The sequence below is a fragment of the Equus quagga genome, chromosome 7, assembly GCF_021613505.1.
Source record: "Equus quagga isolate Etosha38 chromosome 7, UCLA_HA_Equagga_1.0, whole genome shotgun sequence".
NCBI lineage: Eukaryota > Metazoa > Chordata > Mammalia > Perissodactyla > Equidae > Equus > Equus quagga.
The window spans coordinates 16,701,564-16,722,084 of record NC_060273.1 but is presented as its reverse complement, the minus strand read 5'-3'; the positions used below and the strand labels follow the sequence as shown (position 1 = coordinate 16,722,084).

General features: G+C 43.3%; 2 protein-coding genes across 14 annotated transcripts in view; one reads left to right on the top strand and one right to left on the bottom strand.

Annotated features, from left to right (window-relative positions):
* The window catches only part of DCUN1D3 (defective in cullin neddylation 1 domain containing 3), a 37,921-nt gene extending 37,147 nt beyond the window's left edge, over nucleotides 1–774 (bottom strand). For 4 of the 5 annotated variants that reach the window (XM_046665942.1, XM_046665941.1, XM_046665943.1 and 1 more), the window contains exon 1: nucleotides 616–774. The gene's annotated coding sequence lies outside the window, so the exon portion shown is untranslated. The remainder of the gene's footprint in view (nucleotides 1–615) is intronic. The other variant, XM_046665945.1, reaches the window with a different exon arrangement.
* LYRM1 (LYR motif containing 1) lies at nucleotides 285–19,896 on the top strand. 9 transcript variants are annotated; one of them, XM_046665951.1, is made up of 7 exons: nucleotides 1,183–1,317; nucleotides 1,971–2,109; nucleotides 8,437–8,498; nucleotides 13,165–13,323; nucleotides 13,535–13,681; nucleotides 17,685–17,777; nucleotides 18,889–19,896. In XM_046665951.1, exons 4-7 carry the CDS (start codon nucleotides 13,165–13,167, stop codon nucleotides 19,003–19,005), a joined length of 516 nt encoding a protein of 171 aa, XP_046521907.1. In that variant the 5' UTR covers nucleotides 1,183–1,317; nucleotides 1,971–2,109; nucleotides 8,437–8,498; the 3' UTR covers nucleotides 19,006–19,896. The 9 variants fall into 9 exon arrangements, with proteins under 9 accessions (XP_046521909.1, XP_046521903.1, XP_046521910.1 ...); XM_046665952.1 differs by lacking the exons at nucleotides 1,971–2,109; nucleotides 8,437–8,498 and adding an exon at nucleotides 8,569–8,676 and having other exon boundaries at nucleotides 1,184–1,317; XM_046665950.1 differs by lacking the exon at nucleotides 1,971–2,109 and having other exon boundaries at nucleotides 1,184–1,317.
* The last annotated feature ends 625 nt before the right edge of the window (nucleotides 19,897–20,521 follow it).

Here is a 20,521-nt window from a genome sequence, read left to right as displayed (position 1 = left end):
AAAATTAAAGTGGAAAGAAGTGATGTGTATGAGGGAGAATGAGGGGTGAGAGGGAATGGAAAACAATACATTTGTCACCCCGTCCCACTTCCTATACAGGACACAGGCAAAGCCTCCAGCCCAATTACCTCAAGCACAGACGGTTATCGTTTATAGCGAAGGTGCACAGAAAGGCCTTCAGGTCTGAGCCCCTTAATTCCAGGGCTGTTAATGATTAAAGAGAAGGATGGGGGTGGGGAGGGAAATGAGAGCGGAGGGAGCTGGAGATTCACCCACCACCTCCCGCTTGGGCTCCTACCTCACAGCGCTTACCCGGGGCACAGGACCGGAGACTGCACCCCTTCCAGGGCAGCTCCGGCCCCCAGACCCCCAGGCCCTGGGTTGAGGGGTGCTGGCGGTGGGGAGGCAAGGACAGTGGGTAAGTTTTCTGAGCTCCGCGGCTGACACGCCACAGGCTCTCCTCGCAGCCTCCTCTTCCAGAGGGACCAGTCCAGACAAGGCGCTGATTTCCACTCCTCTCCTTCCACCCCGCCCCCATTCTCGAAAGTACCCAACCCCCGCCCCTTCATCTCTCAATGCCCCCCCTTTTCTCAACCTCCCCCTCCCCAAACTCACAGCTGCTCCAGAGGTTCCTCCAGTCAAACCCTTTCTGGAAACGACGGCGGCCCGGCGGGTCCAAACCACCTACCATCCCCGCTCGCGTTTCCAGGCTCCCTACCCCCGCCGCCTCCGCCTCTTCTTCCACCGCTGCCGCCGCCTCCTCTTCATCTGCGGCCCACCGGCGGCGGCCGCCCTGAAGCCCCGCCCCCTCCATCGCCTCCTGCATCATCACTTCCGGTAACCCCGCAGGCCGCCCGCTCCAGGCGGGAGAGTAGGAAAGGGGTGGGGAGCGAACGGGTGGAATGTTGCGTCACGACGTACGCAAACACGTACGAAGCCGTCGCCAAGTAAGGGCAAAGACCTAGCGACCGGGAGGGAGGGCTAGGAGCTGCTGGACTGGACCATTTTTTGGCTGGAATGGGGGGGGAAGGATAGCGAAAGGGGTAAAGGGAAAATAGGGAAAGGATGAAGTGGGCTACATTGTTGAGTATACGGCAGAGGGTGGGCTAGAGTTTGAAGTTGAGGGAGGCTCGAGACTACCCCTGACCCGGGACTATGCTCCCACAGAGGTTCGCCCGGTGGTTTGATCTGGCCTGGCCTACCGGACCTGCCGGAGCTCGGTGGACTGCGGCTCAGCTGGGCTCCTGGTGCCGCCTCCTCCCCGCACGCTGGGGGCTGTGGCACTTCTGTGGGTGGGGAAGGCAGGACTGACGCAGAGTGAGTGTAGGGGATGGAGACGCTGACTCCTGGCGCGGGAGACTGGGGGAAGGGGTTGGCTCCTCAGGGGCAGGGGTGGGGTGGGGGAGGGGAGGTGCAACGTTGCTAGGAGACGCGCTTGTGTGACCCCAGCCTCTCGAGGGCGGCTCAGTGTCATCGCCATTGGCCTCGGGAACCTGCCGAGGGAAGCGGCCCGAGGGCCAAGAAGGGGAGGCCTAGTTTGGGGGCGCTGAGATGCCAGTTTGGGGTCCATCTGAGAGTTTTCTGAATCCTTTGGATCCCCGAATGTATATGAGAGATTAAGAGGGGCAATGCTGGGGGCTAGAGGCGTCTTGCTGGCGAAGGCTGACCCAAACGAAGCCCCATACAGGATTCGGAGACTTTTTAGGACAGTGAGCACCAGCTTGTTAATTTCCTCAGTCCATAGAAGGGTGCCTTGCTTCGTGACTTTTTATTCGAGTCCAGGAGAAAGTTAAAAAGTAAATCAGTAAGGAAGATATCAGCAAGTGAGAAATGCCCCCAAAGACAGTCATACCGGGTGATGTCCTAGAAGATGGGGGGAGGGCCACTCTAAATCAGGTAAGGCTGTTCGGAGGAGGCCAGGTTTTGCGGAGATCCGAGAAAAGGGGGAAGTTGAGGAATGAGCTTTCTAGGTGGAGAAAAGATTCAACGGGAAGGGTTAAGAGGAAGGAAACGCGAGAAGGCCAGATGGCTTGGAGCAGAAAGAACAAGGGCCAGAGTGGTCTGTGATGAAGTGGCGGGGCCTGATCAAGTCGAGACTTTTAGACCAAGGTAAGGGTTTGGCTATTAGGTTACCAGAGGGTTTTAAGAAAGGGAGTGACCTGATCTGGTTTACATTTTTTAAGAAATCACTCATGGTTGCTGGATAGAGAGGGGAAGAAGTAGTCAAACCTGTTAGGAGGCTGTTACTTTAGGCCAAGAGAGAGGTGCTGGTAGTGTTGCAGTCTTGGTGGAAATGGAGAGAATTCAATTCAGAATGTATTTTGAAAGTAGAGCTTGCAGGACTGGCTGCCGAATTGTATGTGAAGTGTATGGGAGAGGAAGGAACCAATGAGCACTCCTAAGGGAAAACAGGTTAGAAGAGAGTATCATAAGTTCTCTTTTGAACATATTAGGTTTGATAAGTCTATTAACCATCCAGGTGAAGATGTTGAGAAGTTAAATATTCGAGTTAGGGGAAAAGTCATAATCAGATAGAATAAACGTAGGGGTTTATTCCTAGGTCACCTAAGAAAAGGGTGTAGATAAAGAGAAAGGCCGCTGAACTCCTTGGGGCTCTTTAAATGTAGGGATTACGCAGAGAAGGAGAAACGAGCCAAAGGGACACAGGCAAGGCCTCGAAGATAAAAGGAGGCCCCCTTAATATCCTGTAATAATGGGACCCACCCTCATAATTAGTGAGACTCATCCTCCCAATAGCCAGCTTCTACTTTCCTCTAAAGCCTGGCTCAAATCTCTTCCCGCCCTCCCTCTCCTAGTTGTCAGTGCTTTAGGACTTCTGTGCCGCCGGTGATTTGTGTCCATTATAGCAAGCCTGACTTGGCTGGTTAATTGTTTATTTGTCTGACTCCCCCATGGACTATTTCTTCTTTGTGTCCTACTGGCTCCTAGTACAGAGCCTTGCCCATAGGGCCCAACACGTGGTTATAGCTAGGTAGGAACACTGTGTTCATAAGGTATCAGTCCTGGACTTCAACATCTTCTGATAAAGGGACTTTTGTCCCTGCTACTGTTACCACTGCCACCACAATTGACATATGGTCAATCTCATAAAATCTAGAAAGGGCATCAGAAGACGAATCAGAAGGCCTGGGTTTGAATCTTGGATCTGCTACTGACCAGCAGAGTGGCCTTGGATAAGGCCTTTTTCTTTGAGCTGGGGGGGGGGGGGGGGGGATTAGCCTAGATTAGAGATTTCAAACTGGTAAGACACATATTGCCTGCAAACATATTGTTCAGCCCACAAAGTGATTTAAATTATTTTTTAAATTTACTTGCCAACATTTAAAAATTGGACATCAAAATCCAGATTTTCAGCTTCATTTGAAAATGAGACAATCTGGCAACACCAGCCTGAGGTTCCTACACAGCAACAGTCAACTGGAGCAAATGAGCTACTTCCCCCTTTGTATGTAGCTCAATGCTCAAGTTTGTCTCTCCCTTCCACTACCTGCCTGGCCCCTGTGGTCATTTGATTTGCAGTTCTTGGTCTAGAGCTATGCTGTCCATCTGTAGCCACTAGCTTCATGCAGCTATTTAAATTTAATACAATAAAAATTTTAAATACAGTTCCTCAGATGCACTAACCATGTTTCAAGTGCCCAGTAGATATGGCCAGTGGCTACGCTGTTGGACAGCACAGATATAGAATATTTCCATCATGGAAGAACATTCTATTGGTCAGTGCTGGACAGGAGGAATTTGAAGGTACTCTGTGTGCTAATCATTGCACGTGTGTAAAGATGGACAATCACTGCTCCTACTCTCAAGGAGTTTTGTCTAGTAAGGAGTTCCAGGGCCTCTGCAGATGAGAGAACTTTCCTGTTTGATAGCTGTTTGATAGTTGGAGGGTACTTCGAAACTGTCATGAAGGCGGGGACTCCTGTGCAGAGCGAGGTTATTTATCAGATGGTTTGATCAAGGGTCAGGTGCTAGAAAGCACCTATATCTAATGTTATAACTACAGCCCTTTTATCAGTTTCCTAATTCAGTTCCTTAGGAAGTTATCACGAAGGAAGGATTTAAATATTAATTTAAATTTAAGTGTTTTGTGTTATCTAACTTCCCTAGTTCCTATCAAGGGTTGAAAACACACACACACACACACACACCTCTAACACCACCTCCTATTCCCGTAACTGGTTCTCACCACCTCTGATTGACCCTTACCTTGTCTTGTCTTTTCAAATATACTGATAAGGAGACAGATACTTCTATTTCTTTTGAACTGAGGGACCAAAACTTGGTTTCCAAAAATAGCTATATATCTCTTAGTTACAGTAGCCGATTGGAGTTCCCCTGACTAGTATAATCATGAATGTGCTCTTGTGCTGTTATATTTAGAATGAGTGTTCTTGCCTCATATGATCTTGTTTGAGATAGTTTAGAAGTCTTTCAGACACCAATATTTTGGGTTTTCCCTGTGTTCTGAAGATTTCCCATACTACAGGGCCTAACCTAATTTCTTTTAAGTAAAATAAAAATACCATCTACCTTCCCCTCCCTGCCCTCTATCTCTGACACACCATATTGTCACTTTCTATGTAAAAAAATGCTGTTTCAGAGAATAGCTGTGGTATGATTAAGTACTCTGCACAAGCATATCCTGAGATTTGCAAAACCGTGTGTGGCATTACACTTCCTTTTTTGGATTCTAGTAACCAAAAACTGAATCTAGAACAGGAAACAAGTCCATGGGGGGGGGGGGGGGGGGGGGGGGGTGTGTGTGTGTATTCATGGAGGGGAGGAAGAATAGAGGAGAGAGGTGTTGGGTCACGGTTTAGCTTAAAGGTTATTTGATTTGGGTAAGGATGATACTGTATAGGATATGGATGTACACCAGAAAGTAGGGAGTATAAGAGATCTAGGAGAAAAGTGCTCCAAAAGATAAGCAAGAAGTAAGAGATAAAGGAAGAAAAATAGGAAGAGAAGCCTGGTCATGCCTTTGGTGTTGGCACCTGCATTGTGTTTCCAGTAAGAAGTACGCGCTGTGGTCTGGAGATAAGCAGTGCCTCCAACAGGGTTATTTACTCATCCTGAAGAACAATAGCCCTCTGCTGTACAGTGATTATTAACGATCGGAGGGAAACAGCTTTAGGAAAATCCATTACTACCACAAAGCAATAAATTTGCCAACAGGCAACAAATTTCTTTTCCCTCCTCTGCGGACAAAGCTTAGCATAAAAGAGGCCTATTGTTCCTCCTTTATTCCCTCCTATTGAGGTAAGGTTTGCCTTTGCTAATTCCCAATGCTAAATGATTTACATGGATTATCTCATGAATTATCCTTTCAACCTTTGCAGAAGGTTCTAATGTTACCTCATTTTACATTTTAAGAAACTGAGGCTCAGGAAGATTAAGAATTTGCCCAATGTGGTGAAGTCTGGATTCAAACCCAGGTTTGACCACTCCAGAGCCCATTAGTTGATTGTTTGTATTAAATCTCCTGTTCCTTACATATGTGGAAAAACTCAGAATGCCTAAAACCAAGACAGTTATTCTCTATTCTGCTGTTGGGGCAAGAAAATCTGTTTGCCTTGGCATTATGAGAGCATTTCCGTTACATAAAGGTTTTCCAAATGATAAAAGCTTTAAATTACAATTTTGGGGGTTGGTTTTGACCCGTGATCATTTGGGTGCAATGGACCTTATTCCCCAAAATGATTGTCTTTCAAGAAAAAAGTATCAGAACTGCATTTTTCTCATGGTTCTAAGCTTCATGGAAGCATAGTAAATCATTTTGTTCCAGTGGACAAACCCTAACTGGTCTTAAAAGAACTTAAGAATGAGGGTTACATTATAGCTGTGTAGCTTATACTGCCCTGTGTGGAACTGATAAGGCCTCCTCCCCAAATAACACTGAGTCCTCAGTTCTTTATCCTGATACCCACAGTGCTACTCTTGAAAACATCATTGTGAGGGTTAATTAGTATTTTAAAATGCTCTAGGGTCTTCAGGGAAACTTGGTCCAAGTGCCACTGCTTATGGCTCAGGATGAGAATGGGCATTACTGGTGACTATTCTGTGTGCGTGAATCTATTATTCCAATAAATATATTTCAAGCTCCAATTATGTGCCAGGTCTAGGAGTGTAATGAATGAGACATAGTCCCAACCTTCTTTTCCCCGCCACTCCCCTACCAAAACACACACAGTGGAGGAAGAAAGGTAAGTCAAGCAGAAAATTACAGGAGAGTAGGATGAAAGATGGACATTATGATAGGGGTATGCTAGAGGTCCCCAGGGTACACATAGCAGGGATGCTGACCCAGTCTCAGTGTAAAGAAGAAGGTACCCTGTGAAAAGTGATGGAAGCCAAAGGATGAGAATCAACAACTAAGCAAAGAAAGAATATTTTGATTGTGTGAGTTGCGGCCTTCATTTGGCAAAACTCAGATCTAAGGAGATAGGGCAGCAGGACATGGGACAGGCCCCTACTGGTGCACAGTGAACACATAAGACAATGATTTTGCTTGTGTGAGTTTCACAATCTCCACCCTCTCCCCCCCTTAAACCCCGCACCAAAAAAAAGTAAACTAAAAGTAGTTGGGAGAAAAATTGACTACGTTACGTTATTGGTTATAATGAGAGAAAAAAAGAATTCCACTTAGGGGCAGATCTTGAAAGAATGGAAAGAGTCTTTCCTTCCACCTGGGGCCTGAAAGTCCGTTAATTCCCCTTGCCTTTTCTGTCCCTTGTTTATACTGCAGCACTTCTTCAGTAGAGAGGAAAGCCTCATGAGAGTCCAACATTTGGAATTTTGACATTCCTGAGACCAGAGTCATACTTCTATAAATTTCATCTGGGGAAAGGGAATTTTCATTTCTGCTCTTAAACTCCTAAGTGTTCATCCTGTATGCTGTTTCCAAAGGTGGGGGAAATTGTTCCAAAGGTTGGGAAAAGGGTGAAGTGGATGAAGCCCCTGGTGCTAGCAAGTCTTCCCATAGGCCTCCTGTAAAATAGATCTAGACATGCCAAGGGCCTAGATGTGCTGTATAGAGTGGGTTCTTGGAGCCTACCCAGACCTTTCACTTGTGCGCTCAACAGCAAGTGGGAGGGTGAGTGGCTGGTGCTTTTTTTTTTTTAGAAGATTGATCACTGCCCATTATGAGTCCTCAATACCGACTCCAAAATAAAAACAGGGAAAAGCTTATGGTTAGGGAAATAATCATCCAGCTTTTTTGACTCGTAATCCCAACTCTCCTGTCAATTAGGTGGCATTAGGCAAGACTCTTTTCACCATCTGCAAGATTGGTAGAGTCCTAAGTGCTTAGGATATGGTTTGAAATCCAGCACATTTTAAAAGATGTAAATCAGACCATGATACTCCAACTTAATTAAAACTTGCTGATGTCTTCCTTTTGTGATTGGATTATAAACCAAATGCCTTTCTAGGGCCTAGCCTCTCAGCCTGTGCTGGATTCTGCCCACCTGAGGCCTCACCCCGTAGGCTTTCCCTGCATTAACATTGAAGTTGGTTCCCATCTCATAGCCTTTGTTCCTGCTGTTCCTCTTTCTGCACCACATTCCCCTTAACTCTTCCCATTAATTGGCTCCTTCACACTGTTCAGGACTCAGCTCAAATGTCACTGACTACTCAAAATAAATTAACCTCCACCTCTGCTTATTCGTATCATATTACTGTTTCATCCCTTGAAAGCACATATCACTGTCAGAAATCATTTGGTTTTTTTGGTATATCATCTGCCTCTGCCGCTAGACTCTAAGCTATTAGGAGAGCAGGGACCATGGCAGCTTGTTTATCAGTATCCCTGGAACTGCATGTGGCGGGCCCTGAATGAATGTGGAATGGATGGATGCTTGTGCGCTTGGGAGGGAGAACTGAGGCCCCTAGGGTGGTAGCACTGTAACGGAGCCCTGCTGTCCCTTCTGTGATGTGAGCTCCCTTTGGAGTGTCGGGGGCAGGGTTGCTGCAGGGATCAGAAGAGCAGAGCAGCCTAGCCAAGTGCACAGCCTCCTTTAAAGGTGCTAGTGGGTAACATAATTATTGAAGAAGGGCAGTTGCAGAGGAGGGGCAGAGGCAGAAGGTAAATGGGAAACCTTATAAAAAGATTATTGTAATTCATCTGGAGGTGCAAAAACATGGTCTTTCTCTCTTTGTAAGGGAATAGAATTGTTTAGTTCCCTTTGTCACAATTAGCTAAGCTCGTTAAAGCAATCAACAGCCATTCAACCACATTTACTGAGATTGAGCAGCCTATTTAGTGATTACAAGTTTGGCCTCTGATTTCAAACTATCTGGGTTTGAATCCTGACCCTACCTTCTACTAGCTGTGTGACCTTGCACAAGTTACTTAACCTCTCATTGCATCAGGTTCCTCCTTTGTAAAACGGGATGATGGTGGTGTCTATCTTACAGGATTGTTGTGATGGTTATGGAAGTTGATATATGTAAAGCACCTGGCGAAGCCTCTGCACAGAGTAAGTGCACAGCAACCATAGTTGTTGTTATTATTACTCTAATGAGCAAAACACAGTCCCTGCCCTCCAGGAATCCAGAGACTCTGAGAAGAAGACACACTGAAATTGCAAAGGAGCAACAGCTGGCTGTGATAGAAGCCGAGAGAAAGGAGCTCCAGACAAGCTGGGGAGGAAATAGGTATCTCCTAGGTGGGCTCGGGTGGCTAGCAGAAAAGAGGCATTCGAAGTGGAAGGCCCCGCCAGGATAAACACGGAGGCGTGACCCAGCAGGGTGCTGCTTCCAAGCTTCTGTTTTTCAGACTCCACATCACAATTTTTACTCTCACTTACCTATATTTTAAACAAGCTTTAAAAATTGTGTAAATCATTTATTTAAAGGAAGCTCTGTATCACTACAAAATTGAAGTCACTTTCCATCATGGATTTGATGGGCTCTTCTAATACACGTCCAAAGAATCATAGCTAAGAAAGTACATATTGGTATTGTACATAAAAAGTCACCTCCCAAGTCAATTTTTGGGACACCTGCTGTAGGGGAGACTTCTGACCGTGACCAGAGGCCAAAAGGTACTGGCACCAGCACTGGTCAGCCTTTTCTTGGTGGCCCAGGCTGCACATGGAGGTGCTTGGTAACTCATTTTATCTCAGCACTGTGTTTATATGTGGGGTACAATTAAAAAAAAGAGGCCAGTTTCCAGTCACATCTCCTTCCAGGCACAATTTGTATCTCTTATCTTTCCTCATTCTGGGCTTTTGGCGTTAAGGAGGTAATATGAAGCAGAGTTTGAAGAAATGTCAGTCTCAGAATGAAAACTATAAAACTTTAATTGTAAAAATTCTATGAGAATAGACTTCAGGGGGCTGGCAGGGTAGTGTAGTAGTTAGGTTCCTGCATTCCACTTCGGCGGCACAGGGTTAACAGGTTTGGGTCCCGGGCATGAACTTAGCACCACTCATCAAGCCATGCTGTGGCGGCATCCCACATAAAATAGAGGAGGATTGGCACAGACGTTAGCTCAGCAACAATATTCCTCAAGCAAAAAGAGGAATATTGGCAACAGATGTTAGCTCAGGGCCAATCTTCCTCACAAAAAAAAAAAGAAAAGGAAGAAAAAGAATAGACTTCATGGCTAGTGAGACTGCAGTTTGATTGTGGTCCTCTAAACAGTTTAATATTCCTGATGTCTCCTGTGGGAAGATCCCAACAGACCCCATTGCTTCAGGTCAACCCATACTACTAGTGAAAAAGAAAAAGAACTGCCTCGGACTTGCATCAGTAGTGAGAGATCATTGATAGTTTTAGGGGAATAAATGTTGGTTTCAAGGCATTAAATCCATAGGAAAGAAAACTCTTATGGAAAAGGCACCTTGTCTAGGAACAAAGAGAAAAATATTTTTTCTAGGGACAAAGCCAAAAATACAAACCAAAAGGAAAAGAGCTCTAAAAAAAATTTTTTTTATATTACTGATTTTGTTTCTAGAATCACAAGCTTTCTGTAGCAGAGATATTTTCATTTATTTAGCAAACAAAATTCCGATTCTGCACCTTGCTAGGTGCTGTGAATTCAGTGGTAAATAAGATGGATGTGGTTACTGTGCTCATAAAGGTTAGATTCTATTGGAAGAAGACAGACATTAACAAACTATTTCCTGAGTGATAAGTGCTACAAAGAAGAAATACAAGGAGCCGTGGGAAGGTTCAGCAGAGAGACCTGATCTGAGGCCCATGGTTAGGGGAGGGGGAGGGGATTTCCTGAGACATCCATGTTTTCAATGGGACCTGAAGGATGAGTAGGGGTTGGTCAGGGAAATAGGAGGGGGTCAGGGCAGAGCCTACTAGAAAGAGGTAGCAGATGGTTATGTACCCCTAGGGTAAGAAAGAACGTGATTCCCTCAGAGAACTAAAAGAAGTCCAGTAAGAAAAGAACAAAAGAAGCATTTTTCTTTACCTGCCTTTTCTCTCAAGACTTGGAAGGAAGTGGTTGGCCAGACTTGTTAATACCGCACAATGGGGAATACAGCTTTAGACCCTTCTCTCTGGAAATCTTTAGGATTTAGGTTTTCTGGGTCACCTGATATTGGCGAGAGAGACAGCACTCATCTCCCTTTCACAATTAGTTTTCAAAACATTTAAACATTAATTGACATGCTTTGAAAATAGTCCTATTAAATATCAATTGTTAGTTCTGCTTGTTACCTCGAGTAACCTCATTGCAGGGCTTGTGTATCAGATTATGGCATATGATCAGTCACAGTTTGAAGTTGTGGTTCTTAGAGAGTAGAAGGAAACTGATTAAAGTCAGACTTTTGAGAAGGTTGCTGCTGTTTTAATATGCCAGACCTCCACTTTTCTCCTTAAGTGTCATGCAGTCAAGGAAGTTTTGTCTGTTAATGACAGGGAAGTGAAGCAATCATTAATAGAAGTTAGTTACAGACTCTCTGCCCCTCACAGGAACTGACTCACATATTTTCGTATGAAACCATGGAGTTTTAGGGAGAGCCAGAAACGCAGAAACCTGTTTCCCTACCAGGAAAAATGTCATCATCTTTTACGATTAGCCACAAAGCATGATGTTCTCTTTTGGCTTTTATGAATTCCTTTTAAGCATCATGAACGTCAGAATTGGTGTTGAATATAACTTTAGGCCTTTTAGCTTTTGAATTGGGTGAAGTAGTGCTTTCAAGCTTTTCCTCAAATGGTCAGGCCTTAGTTTGTTCCTCATTACTCAAGAAAGGTCAGCAGGGTCAGGATAAGTAGGCGGGGCAATCGTATTCCAAAGAAAAATTCTTTGTTAGATGAATTCCTTGCAGGTGCTTAGAATTTCTAGATAAACACACCTCTTCCAGCTTTCATCTGCATTCTTTAGATGCCCAAATTCTCATAAGCTCAGGACCACCCTAAAGCATACCATTTCCATATATGACCCCTCCTGCTTGGGCTGGGAATGGGTTGTGTTCCCAAAAGGCAGTGAGCAGCCTACTTCCCGATCCTGATGAGCCTGTTTGAGGGAAGTCCAGGACTCATAATGAGGTGTCCCAGTGCCTGGCCCTGCTAGTCACTCGCCAATCTGTTCTCCTTGTCTTCCCAGCCTACCCTTTTGTTACAGGCAGTACAGAATTCATTCTCCTAAATTGGACTAATCAGAATCCTCCAGTAGTGGGACATTTTTTTGTGTCTTCTCTGAATTTCTTTTAAATGTAGAAGTAAATAGTAAAGAAGTAGGGTAAAGTTTTTGCATAAGTAGAAAAGAAAGGAAACACCTAATGTCCATCAACAGGAGGAGAGACAAGTATGTTGGGATGTCATCATACAGTGGGCAGAATTGCGGTACTGAGAATGTATGAACTAGAGCTAAATGTAACGGCATGGGTGAAGATTACAGATATGAGCAAAAAAGCAAATTGCAGAAGGACATAATACCTTTTATATATATAAAAATTTTAAGCTTGCAAAGCAATACTATACAATGTTAAGTGTAAAGATATGTGTGAGAAAGATAAAAAATTCAGGATAGCGGTTTCTAGGAGAGATGAAGGGGAATTTGATTTGGAAGGGGTACAGTGGGAGTTTCAACTATATATATATTTATTCTTTAAGGTCCATTGTGAATATATGGCTGTTAGTTATATTATTCTCTGTGTCTTTTTGTATATCTGAAATATTTCATAATAAAAATAACTTAAAGATGACAGGGATTTAATTTTTAAAAATACAGTTAGCTTTAGGGAATATACTTGGGTCAATTCTCATTTAGCTAAGTCCTCTGAAATTAAAACTGATGTTTTAGAGTAAAAACCCAGAGGGGCCACAAGATCTTCAGTCATCAGAAAGACTTTCCATTATAGTACGGTTCTTATGTGGACAAGAAGTAGACGAAGAATTTTGAGAAATATTTTCAACAAAGTTACAGATCTCTGGGTGGAATTGAGCCTGCAGACTCATTTTGTTTTGCCTTCATGGGATTCATATTTTCAAAAATAATAAATGTATCTTTTTTGAGATTTCATATTTTAAAAATCTGGATTGCTACCTATTGTTAAACTATCAGGGAATCTGGCCTTCCTAGGCCCTTGTTTCTACATGGCAGCAGCTGGCTGGGGCTGAGTAGCAACTGTCCCCATTCAAGGGGGCACTCCTCTCCAGTTGGCCACTATCCCCACCCACCAGGTTCCTTTACTTTGTTACCTGTCAGGCCCTGGAGGCCCTTGAGTTTGCAACCCCTGCATTAAATTCAAGTTCCGACTTAAGTGGAAAATTCAGTTATCCTAAATGTGCCTTCTCCTAGGCACTCAGGTTAGTGATATAATTTTACCAGAATACACACTAAAAGCATCATTCCTAGGATATTCTGGTAAAGAATTTGCCAGTTTAAAGAATAGTAAATGTGAATTTTGGTTTTACCATGTTTGTAAAAATGGCTGTCATCACAAATGGTGTGGTTGAGCAACCCGCAACTGTAGGATGGTGTACAAGGCCAGCTGAGAGAGAGCTGGTATTCCTACAGCGCTGTTCTGGCAGTGCTACCAACCAGATCTGTTGAGAAAGAGCAATTATTTCTAGACTAATTAAAGAGCTTGATTAAAAAAATGTACATCTGCCTAGCTGCCTACTGTCAAATTGAATTTTTATGCAAATTTTCCCTCTTCTATTTTGGTGGGTCTGAAGATGACAACAGCAACACGACAAGAAGTTCTTGGCCTCTACCGCAGAATTTTCAGGCTTGCAAGGAAATGGCAGGCGGCATCAGGGCAGATGGAAGACACCATTAAAGAAAAACAGTACATAGTAAATGAAGCCAGAATGCTGTTCCAGAAAAACAAAAATGTAAGTAGGCCCCACTTGGAGATTGCAAGGAGGAGAACAATTTCTTGTGGTGTTTGTTCACTTCGTTCCTGTCCTAACATTGAGAGGACTGAGCAGCACAAGTCACAGTGACAGAGTGTGGAGCAAGAAGGGGCCAAAGGCGCAGCCTAGCTAGCTTGCCCAACCAGTGGGAAGCAGAGCCCAGCCTGGTTTCTCTCTTCACTTGTTTCAGGTCTTGGTCCAACTGGTAAGTGGCTCAGCGTCCTCAGAAGACCCCATGACCCAGGTGACACAAGTCAGGCCAATGAGAATTTTCAGGGGAGGAGCAGTTCCTTACGCCCTGGGCCTGTTGCCGACCACTCCCACAGGAGCTGTGCAGTTAAGTTTTCTTTTTCACTTCATAAGCTATTCAAAGCTTCTAAGTTATAAACCATTCAGAGGGAAGAGACTAGGATTAAGACACAGGGTTCCCTTCATAATTTAGCTTTGAACTCAAGCCTCTTTGGCCAGCAGACTGAGTTTGCCCTTTGGGACCACAGAATTGAGTAAAATAGTGCCTCCATTAGCTACTTTAATGAAACAGCACACCCAGACCCCAGGCAGCTAAAAGCCATTTCTAAAAGGCTTGATTTTGACCCATCCCAACAAACCATAAAGCATTATCTCTTAGCTCCTTAGGAAGACTGCCTGGCACCAAGCATGGAAAGAGGCTTTCAGCTCCTGACTTTTCATTTTTACCTCCTTCTCATTAACCTCACGGATTCAGTGCTGTCGTTGTTCCCCTCATGAAACTTCCTGACAATCTACTCTCTTTACTTTTCCTTCTCTGACCCCTGTCTCTGTCTCCTTTGTGGCCCTTTTTTCTCCACACACCCTCCTGCCAGCTGTAGGGGTCTGCTGAAGGTCAGCCCTCTGCCCTGAGGCCTGAGGAGCATGCACCCACCTTATGGTTCCAGCTTCCATATCTGGATACTCAGCCTCGGCCTCTCATGAGCCAGCTGAAGGCCCACACAACAAGCATAATGATCCAAAGCAGAACTGATCTTTCCACAAGAACACCTCCCCTTCCCAGCTTGCACACTTCTATCATGGCTCCTGTCACCCCTCTGCAATCCTTTGCTCTCATTCTTTCCTTCAACAAATATTTGAGTGCCCACCATGTGCCAAACACCAGACTAGACGGTGGGGATATAAAATGAGCAAAACTGAGACATGGTCCCTCAGAGGTGTTTCAGAGTTAGATGGAAAGAAATGTAAAATTACAATTGGGATCAGTGCTACAAAAGAAACCCTCCTACTCTACAGCCCCTTTCCCTTCCTGGAAGCCCTGGAGCCCTATGCTGTATAAGGCCAGCGTGCTTGTGAAGCTTCTCTCTGCCCTTATGACCCTCCTCCAGCTTCTCCAAACTTGAACTGCTCCTCGTGTAGACCATGTGTGCCCCGGCAGAGTGAAACAGTCTTCTGAGGAATGTAAATAAAGATTGCAACTGCTGTTTCTATTTATTTTTATCGCATTCTTTAAAAATAGCCATTTTGTGTATATTTATAATGAACTTATTTGTACATTTAATGAACTTAATACTTCATTTATAAATCGATATAAATACATATATCTGAGCTGTGGGCTCAGAAATTTTTATTGAAAAGAGTAGACGATCAAAAACTTTGGAGACCACTGACCTCCACCTACTCCTAAGTAGTTAGTCATATTCTCTTTTTCTTCTTGTTTGCTTCATTTATGTTGGTGTAGTCTTCCCAACCAGATTGCGAGTTCTTTGAGCACACAGACAATATCTTGTACTTTTCTCCTATATACCATGGACCCTGCCTTGTGGTTGTCACTAAATTAATGAGCATTTACAAATACTTGGTTTATTTATTCTTATTTATTTATTTATTTGAGGATGATTAGCCCTGAGCTAACTACTGCCAACCCTCCTCTTTTTGCTGAGGAAGACTGGCCCTGCCAGTCTTCCTGTACTTTGTATGTGGGATGCCTACCACAGCATGGTTTTTCCCAAGCAGTGCCATGTCCACACTCAGGATCCGAACCAGTGAACCCCGGGCCACTGAGAAGCGGAATGTGCGAACTTAACCCCTGCTCCACCAGGCCAGCCCCACAAATACTTTGATTCAATTGACCTTCTCCAGGAAGTCTTCCTCAATTTCTCTGCCCTCACCCCACCCCACGTGGCCCCTATTCTAAATTCCTGTATAGAAGTCTGCAGCAGTCATTGCCTTTGTTGATTATATACTAGTGTGCCTCTTCTATAGCTTCCTGTGTCAGAGTTGTTGTTCTGCCCAGGTAATAAGCTTGATAGGTGAAGGCAGGGACCATGGCCTCACAATGTCCAGCCTGGTGCTTGGGATATCATAGTAGTATGTGCCCAGTAAACCTTTGCAGCGTCACTCACCTGAGGACTGCTCAAGACCCTTTGGGATTTTAGTTATGGCGATAATCAATCTTTCCTTTGCCTCTGCTTGAATTGACCCAATGTGGTGTGAGCCAGAGGGAGGTGTATGTGCCAGTGATGGTACGTGAGTGAGATTAAAGAAAATAGAACATCAGACAATTTCACAAATACTATGATTAGGAGAGAGTATGTTTACAGAAAAACTTCAATATTAGTATAGATGGTACATAATATGGCAAAACCACACAGGTAATATCTGAATGAATTTGGAAAACTCTAACCCAAACTTGGTCAGAGGGGCAGCTGGAGCCCTAGGAGGCCTCAGCCCCCAACCATATCTTTATCAGGGGCTTCTTTCTCCCCAATTCCTCACGAGGACATAGTAGTTTCTCGTATCCTCACTTTCTGTAAGAGCTTAATAATAATCCAAAGGTATCTCGTGAGCTGCTCTGAATCCTGTTGGGCAAATGGGAACATAAAATCTGTTTTCAAGGTGGACATTACAACAACAGCTTCTGAGAAGCGCAGAGGTCAGAAAGCAGAGCCTCTGCCCCAAGGGACTCAGCTGTGATTCTGTGCACTACACTTCCTGGAACTCTTCTCTGCCTCAAGAGGTACCATAGGACAGGAGTGCCTTAGAATTTCCAAGCCATGCCGGCCCAGACATCACTGTGGGTGTCATCTGGGGCTGATGCAATCCCAGCTCTGCTCTGAGGCCCACTTGCAAACCCTTAACAGAGCCACATGTTGACTCATTTCCCGTCCTCAGAATGAAAGCATTTCTTCCCTTCTCCTACCTGGCTTTCTGTTTTTCAGAATGAACTTTTCATTCCTTTACTTGAAACTGGACTACCACAATTTGACTATTATGGAATTTCAAAAGTCATTTCTTCCTTTCACTAATAATGAGCAAGAAAGTTTACAGCTCAAAATAAGAGGTGGATTATTCCCTAATATCTTACTCAGGGGGTTTCTAGACAATGGAGAAGCACTTCTCATTCAGTGTTGGTGAAAATGTAATTTAGATTTTATTCATGGGGATGTAAATTGGTACAATCTCCTAGAAGGTAATTTGAATCTAGACGGAATATCTGAGAATTAAAAATGCATGAACAGGGCCAGCCCCAGTGGCCTAGTGGTTAAGTTCAGCGCACTCCACTTCAGTGGCCTGGGTTCAGTTCCCAGGCATGGACCTACACCACTCATCTGTCAGTGGCCATGCTGTGGCAGTGGCTTACATACAAAAAGAGGAAGATTGGCAATGGATGCTAGCTCATGGCGAATCTTTCCCAGCAAAAAAAGAAAAGAAAAATGCATGAACATATACTTTGTGATCCAGCAGTTTTCTCTTTAGGAATGTATCTTTTAGATAAATTTTTAGAGGAATCTATAATAGAATTGTTTATAATGGCAAAAGATTGGAAATAACCTAAATGTCCTTCAGTAGAAGATTGACTAAATTATAACACAGCCTTATGTTGGAATTTTGTGCAGCTGTTAAAAACAATGGGGCAGCTCTATATGTGTAATATAGAAGGAGCTTCAAGTTGTTAGTAGAAAAAGAAAAAGCAAGATTCAGAACAATGAACTATCATTTGTGTAAGAAAAAAAAACTATGTACATATATGCTTATATATGCATAGAACGTCCCTGGAAGGACAAACAGGAAACTGCCAATAATGTCTCTGAGAAGGGAAACTGGGAGACAGGGGCAAGAGGGAGAGTTCGTTTTTATATTCTGTCCTTTCGAATTATCTGAATTATTTTTACCATGTGCTTCTATTACTTATTTCAATAATTTTTAAATTAATCCACAGTAAACTTTATATTAAATTGCTTTTGATTTTTCAAGTTATCAATATTTAAATGACTGGCTATGAACTGAAAAAGTTTAAGAAAATGTACATCTATACTTTATGTAGCATTAGAAAGATGCTAATAGCCTCACTTGTTTTCCTCTTTTAATAGCTCACGGACACAGATCTGATTAAGCAGTGTATAGATGAATGCACAGCCAGGATTGAAATTGGACTGCATTACCAGATTCCTTACCCAAGGCCAGTAAGTGTGACTCCAGTTAACATGTGATATGATCCTCATCAACCCCATTATTTCCAAGAATGTGTACGAAGGCTAATGTTTGCCAAGAAGTCTAGAGCTACTGAAGGAGGCGTGTTGGAAATAAACTGTCCTTGCATGCCACCAACCCATCACAACAAACTAAAATGTCAATAAATGTCTGATTTCTCCTACTTGTACAACTTTCCCACATATGGAAGGGAAAGCCAGCTCACATTTATATCGCTTTCTCTTTTGGCTTTCACCTTTTTTATGGAAATATATTTTTGTCATAAAAGATAGGTTTGTTGTTAATAAAAGAATAAAGTTCAAATATTAAAGGAATGCATAAGGTAGAAGGTGAAAATTGCCAAAAATTCTCACCCTGTGGGAGTGATACTATTACATTGGACCATATGAAATTGCCAGTATTCTACTTTTGACCTACAGAAACAGCAATTTTATATTGTATTGGCTCAGCCTAATAGTTTGGTAATATATCCGTTAGTCTTTTTTCCTATACTCATGTACATACGTTTTCTTAAAGTACATAGGACCCTGGGCCTACTGTTTGTTGCCTACTTATTTTACTTCATCTCTTCTGGACATCTCTGCTCCATCTTTTAAATGGTTGCCTTGTATCCTATTATAAGAATGGGCCATAACTTAACCAGCACCCTTTCAGTAGGCATTTAGGTTGGTCCCAGTTTTCCACTGCGCACAGAATATCTTTGTACACACGCTTTTTTTCTCACCTTCTTTGGATTCTCATCTCACTGTGTGGTCTCTGGTCATTTTTTCCTCCGTGCAGGCAATATGGCAAAGAGCACAAGCTCTGGAATCAGACACATCTGGATTCAAATCCTGGCTCTACCATTTAATGTATAATCTTGAGCAAGTTATTTAATTTCCGAGTTTCTATTTTCTCATCTATAAATACTGGAATACTTTCTTATGAGATTATTGTGAAGATTAATGTATGTGGGGATTATGAGGATTAATGAGTCAGTGTAGATTTAGTGCTTAGCAGAGAGCATGGTACTTAGTAAATCCTCACTGAATATAAGCTGCTGCAATGATTATAATTCTTAATATTATCATTATTCTTATTCAGATTCATCTGCCTCCAATGGGCCTTATCCCACTACGAGGCCGGGGACTTCGAAGCCAGGAAAAATTGAGGAAGCTTTCCAAACCAGTCTATCTCCAGTCTCATGATGAGGTTTCCTAACCCAGAAAAAAGTTTGTTTCTCCGAAGGATGAGCCACTAGTTCTTGAATGTAAACCAGATGAACAAAACCCTTCTTCTTGATTGGGATAAAAATTCAAATATCTTCCCAAATATCATATCGTCCAAAATATTGGTACTCATTTCATGATGTGTGCTCACACGTCCCTACAGTTTGTCAGGGTCTTGCTGCCTGAGTGGACAACACTAACGCTAGGGGTCATGGACCTTACATCCTCGCTGAAGCATCATTTGGAAACAAGATAAAGCCTGTGGGAGGAAGACTGAAGGATGACAAAGCTTTTCATGGGAATGCCATTCGCCAGACATGCCAGCTGATACAAAGAAATTAGCCAGTCGCTGGATGTTCTCATGACTACTATAAAACTATATACCACTCTCAGAATATTTTTAAGTTTTTTTCACATTACAGATTTACTTAAAGTGGGCTTTTTTCCCTGTGTTTTGTTGTTTTTTGACCCTTCCAATTTCTACATAAACCATGATTATTTAATTTTATATGAGCTCTGTCCCTGCCCCCGATATACACACACACACAAGCGCGTGTCTTTGTTTACATGCATATGTTTACTTTATCTTAATCCCTCTGCTTACTTAGGATGCACTTATGATCTGAAAGGCTCACTTGAAACTCATACTGCATTCATTATGAGTATTTTACCTTAACATAATTAGAAAGTACAAGGGCCAAGCTGGCTTTCAAATTATGTCTAAAGAGAAATGGAACAAGGAGCGATCAAAACATGAAAGATTTACACCACTGTGTGTGCGGAGTCAGAGGAGATACCAACAGCAAGTCATTTGTACATCAGTATCATTCCCTGTTAGCTCCAAAGAGGATGGGCATCACCAATAAAAACAAGTCTCTATCAATTTTGGTCTCTGTATTCTTTTCCAAAATGGTCTTGTGACCCTCAGAAGCAGTAGTTGATGACTTCCTGCCCATACATAGATGTAGGATTCCCTTGTTGTACAGATCTTCTCATTCTAGATAAGCATTGTATTTCAATCTCAAAACCTGCTCCTGTGAGCAGGAGCACACTTTTTCATGCTCAGGGTAAGTATTGCAGGGTTTGGCAATGACATGAAAAACAAATATAATATTGTGTTAGTGGGGTAATAGCATATGCATATTTAACACAATTGCAGCTATAGGTCTTTGGTAAAGAGAGGCAGAGAAATTTAAATATGCTGGCAGGTGTGTTGGCCATTCAGTGAGCACATACTCCAACCTAGTTTGAATTGTGAGACAGGAAGCTGCTGTTCCATCAGTCACTTTCCTTCCATCTGGTCTCATTGTGGAAGCATCTCCCTGCCTGGAGGTGGTTCTAATGTTTAAGTATTTCTCATGCAACATAGGGCCTGTGAACCCAAGCCAACTACTTCATCTGGTGGTCAACCAAAGAAACAGTGATCTGTTCTTGCATTGGAAGAAAAACTGGCTGTGCTGGACTGAGTGAGACATGGCTTGCCTGTCTCGATCGTGGTCCCTTTCTAA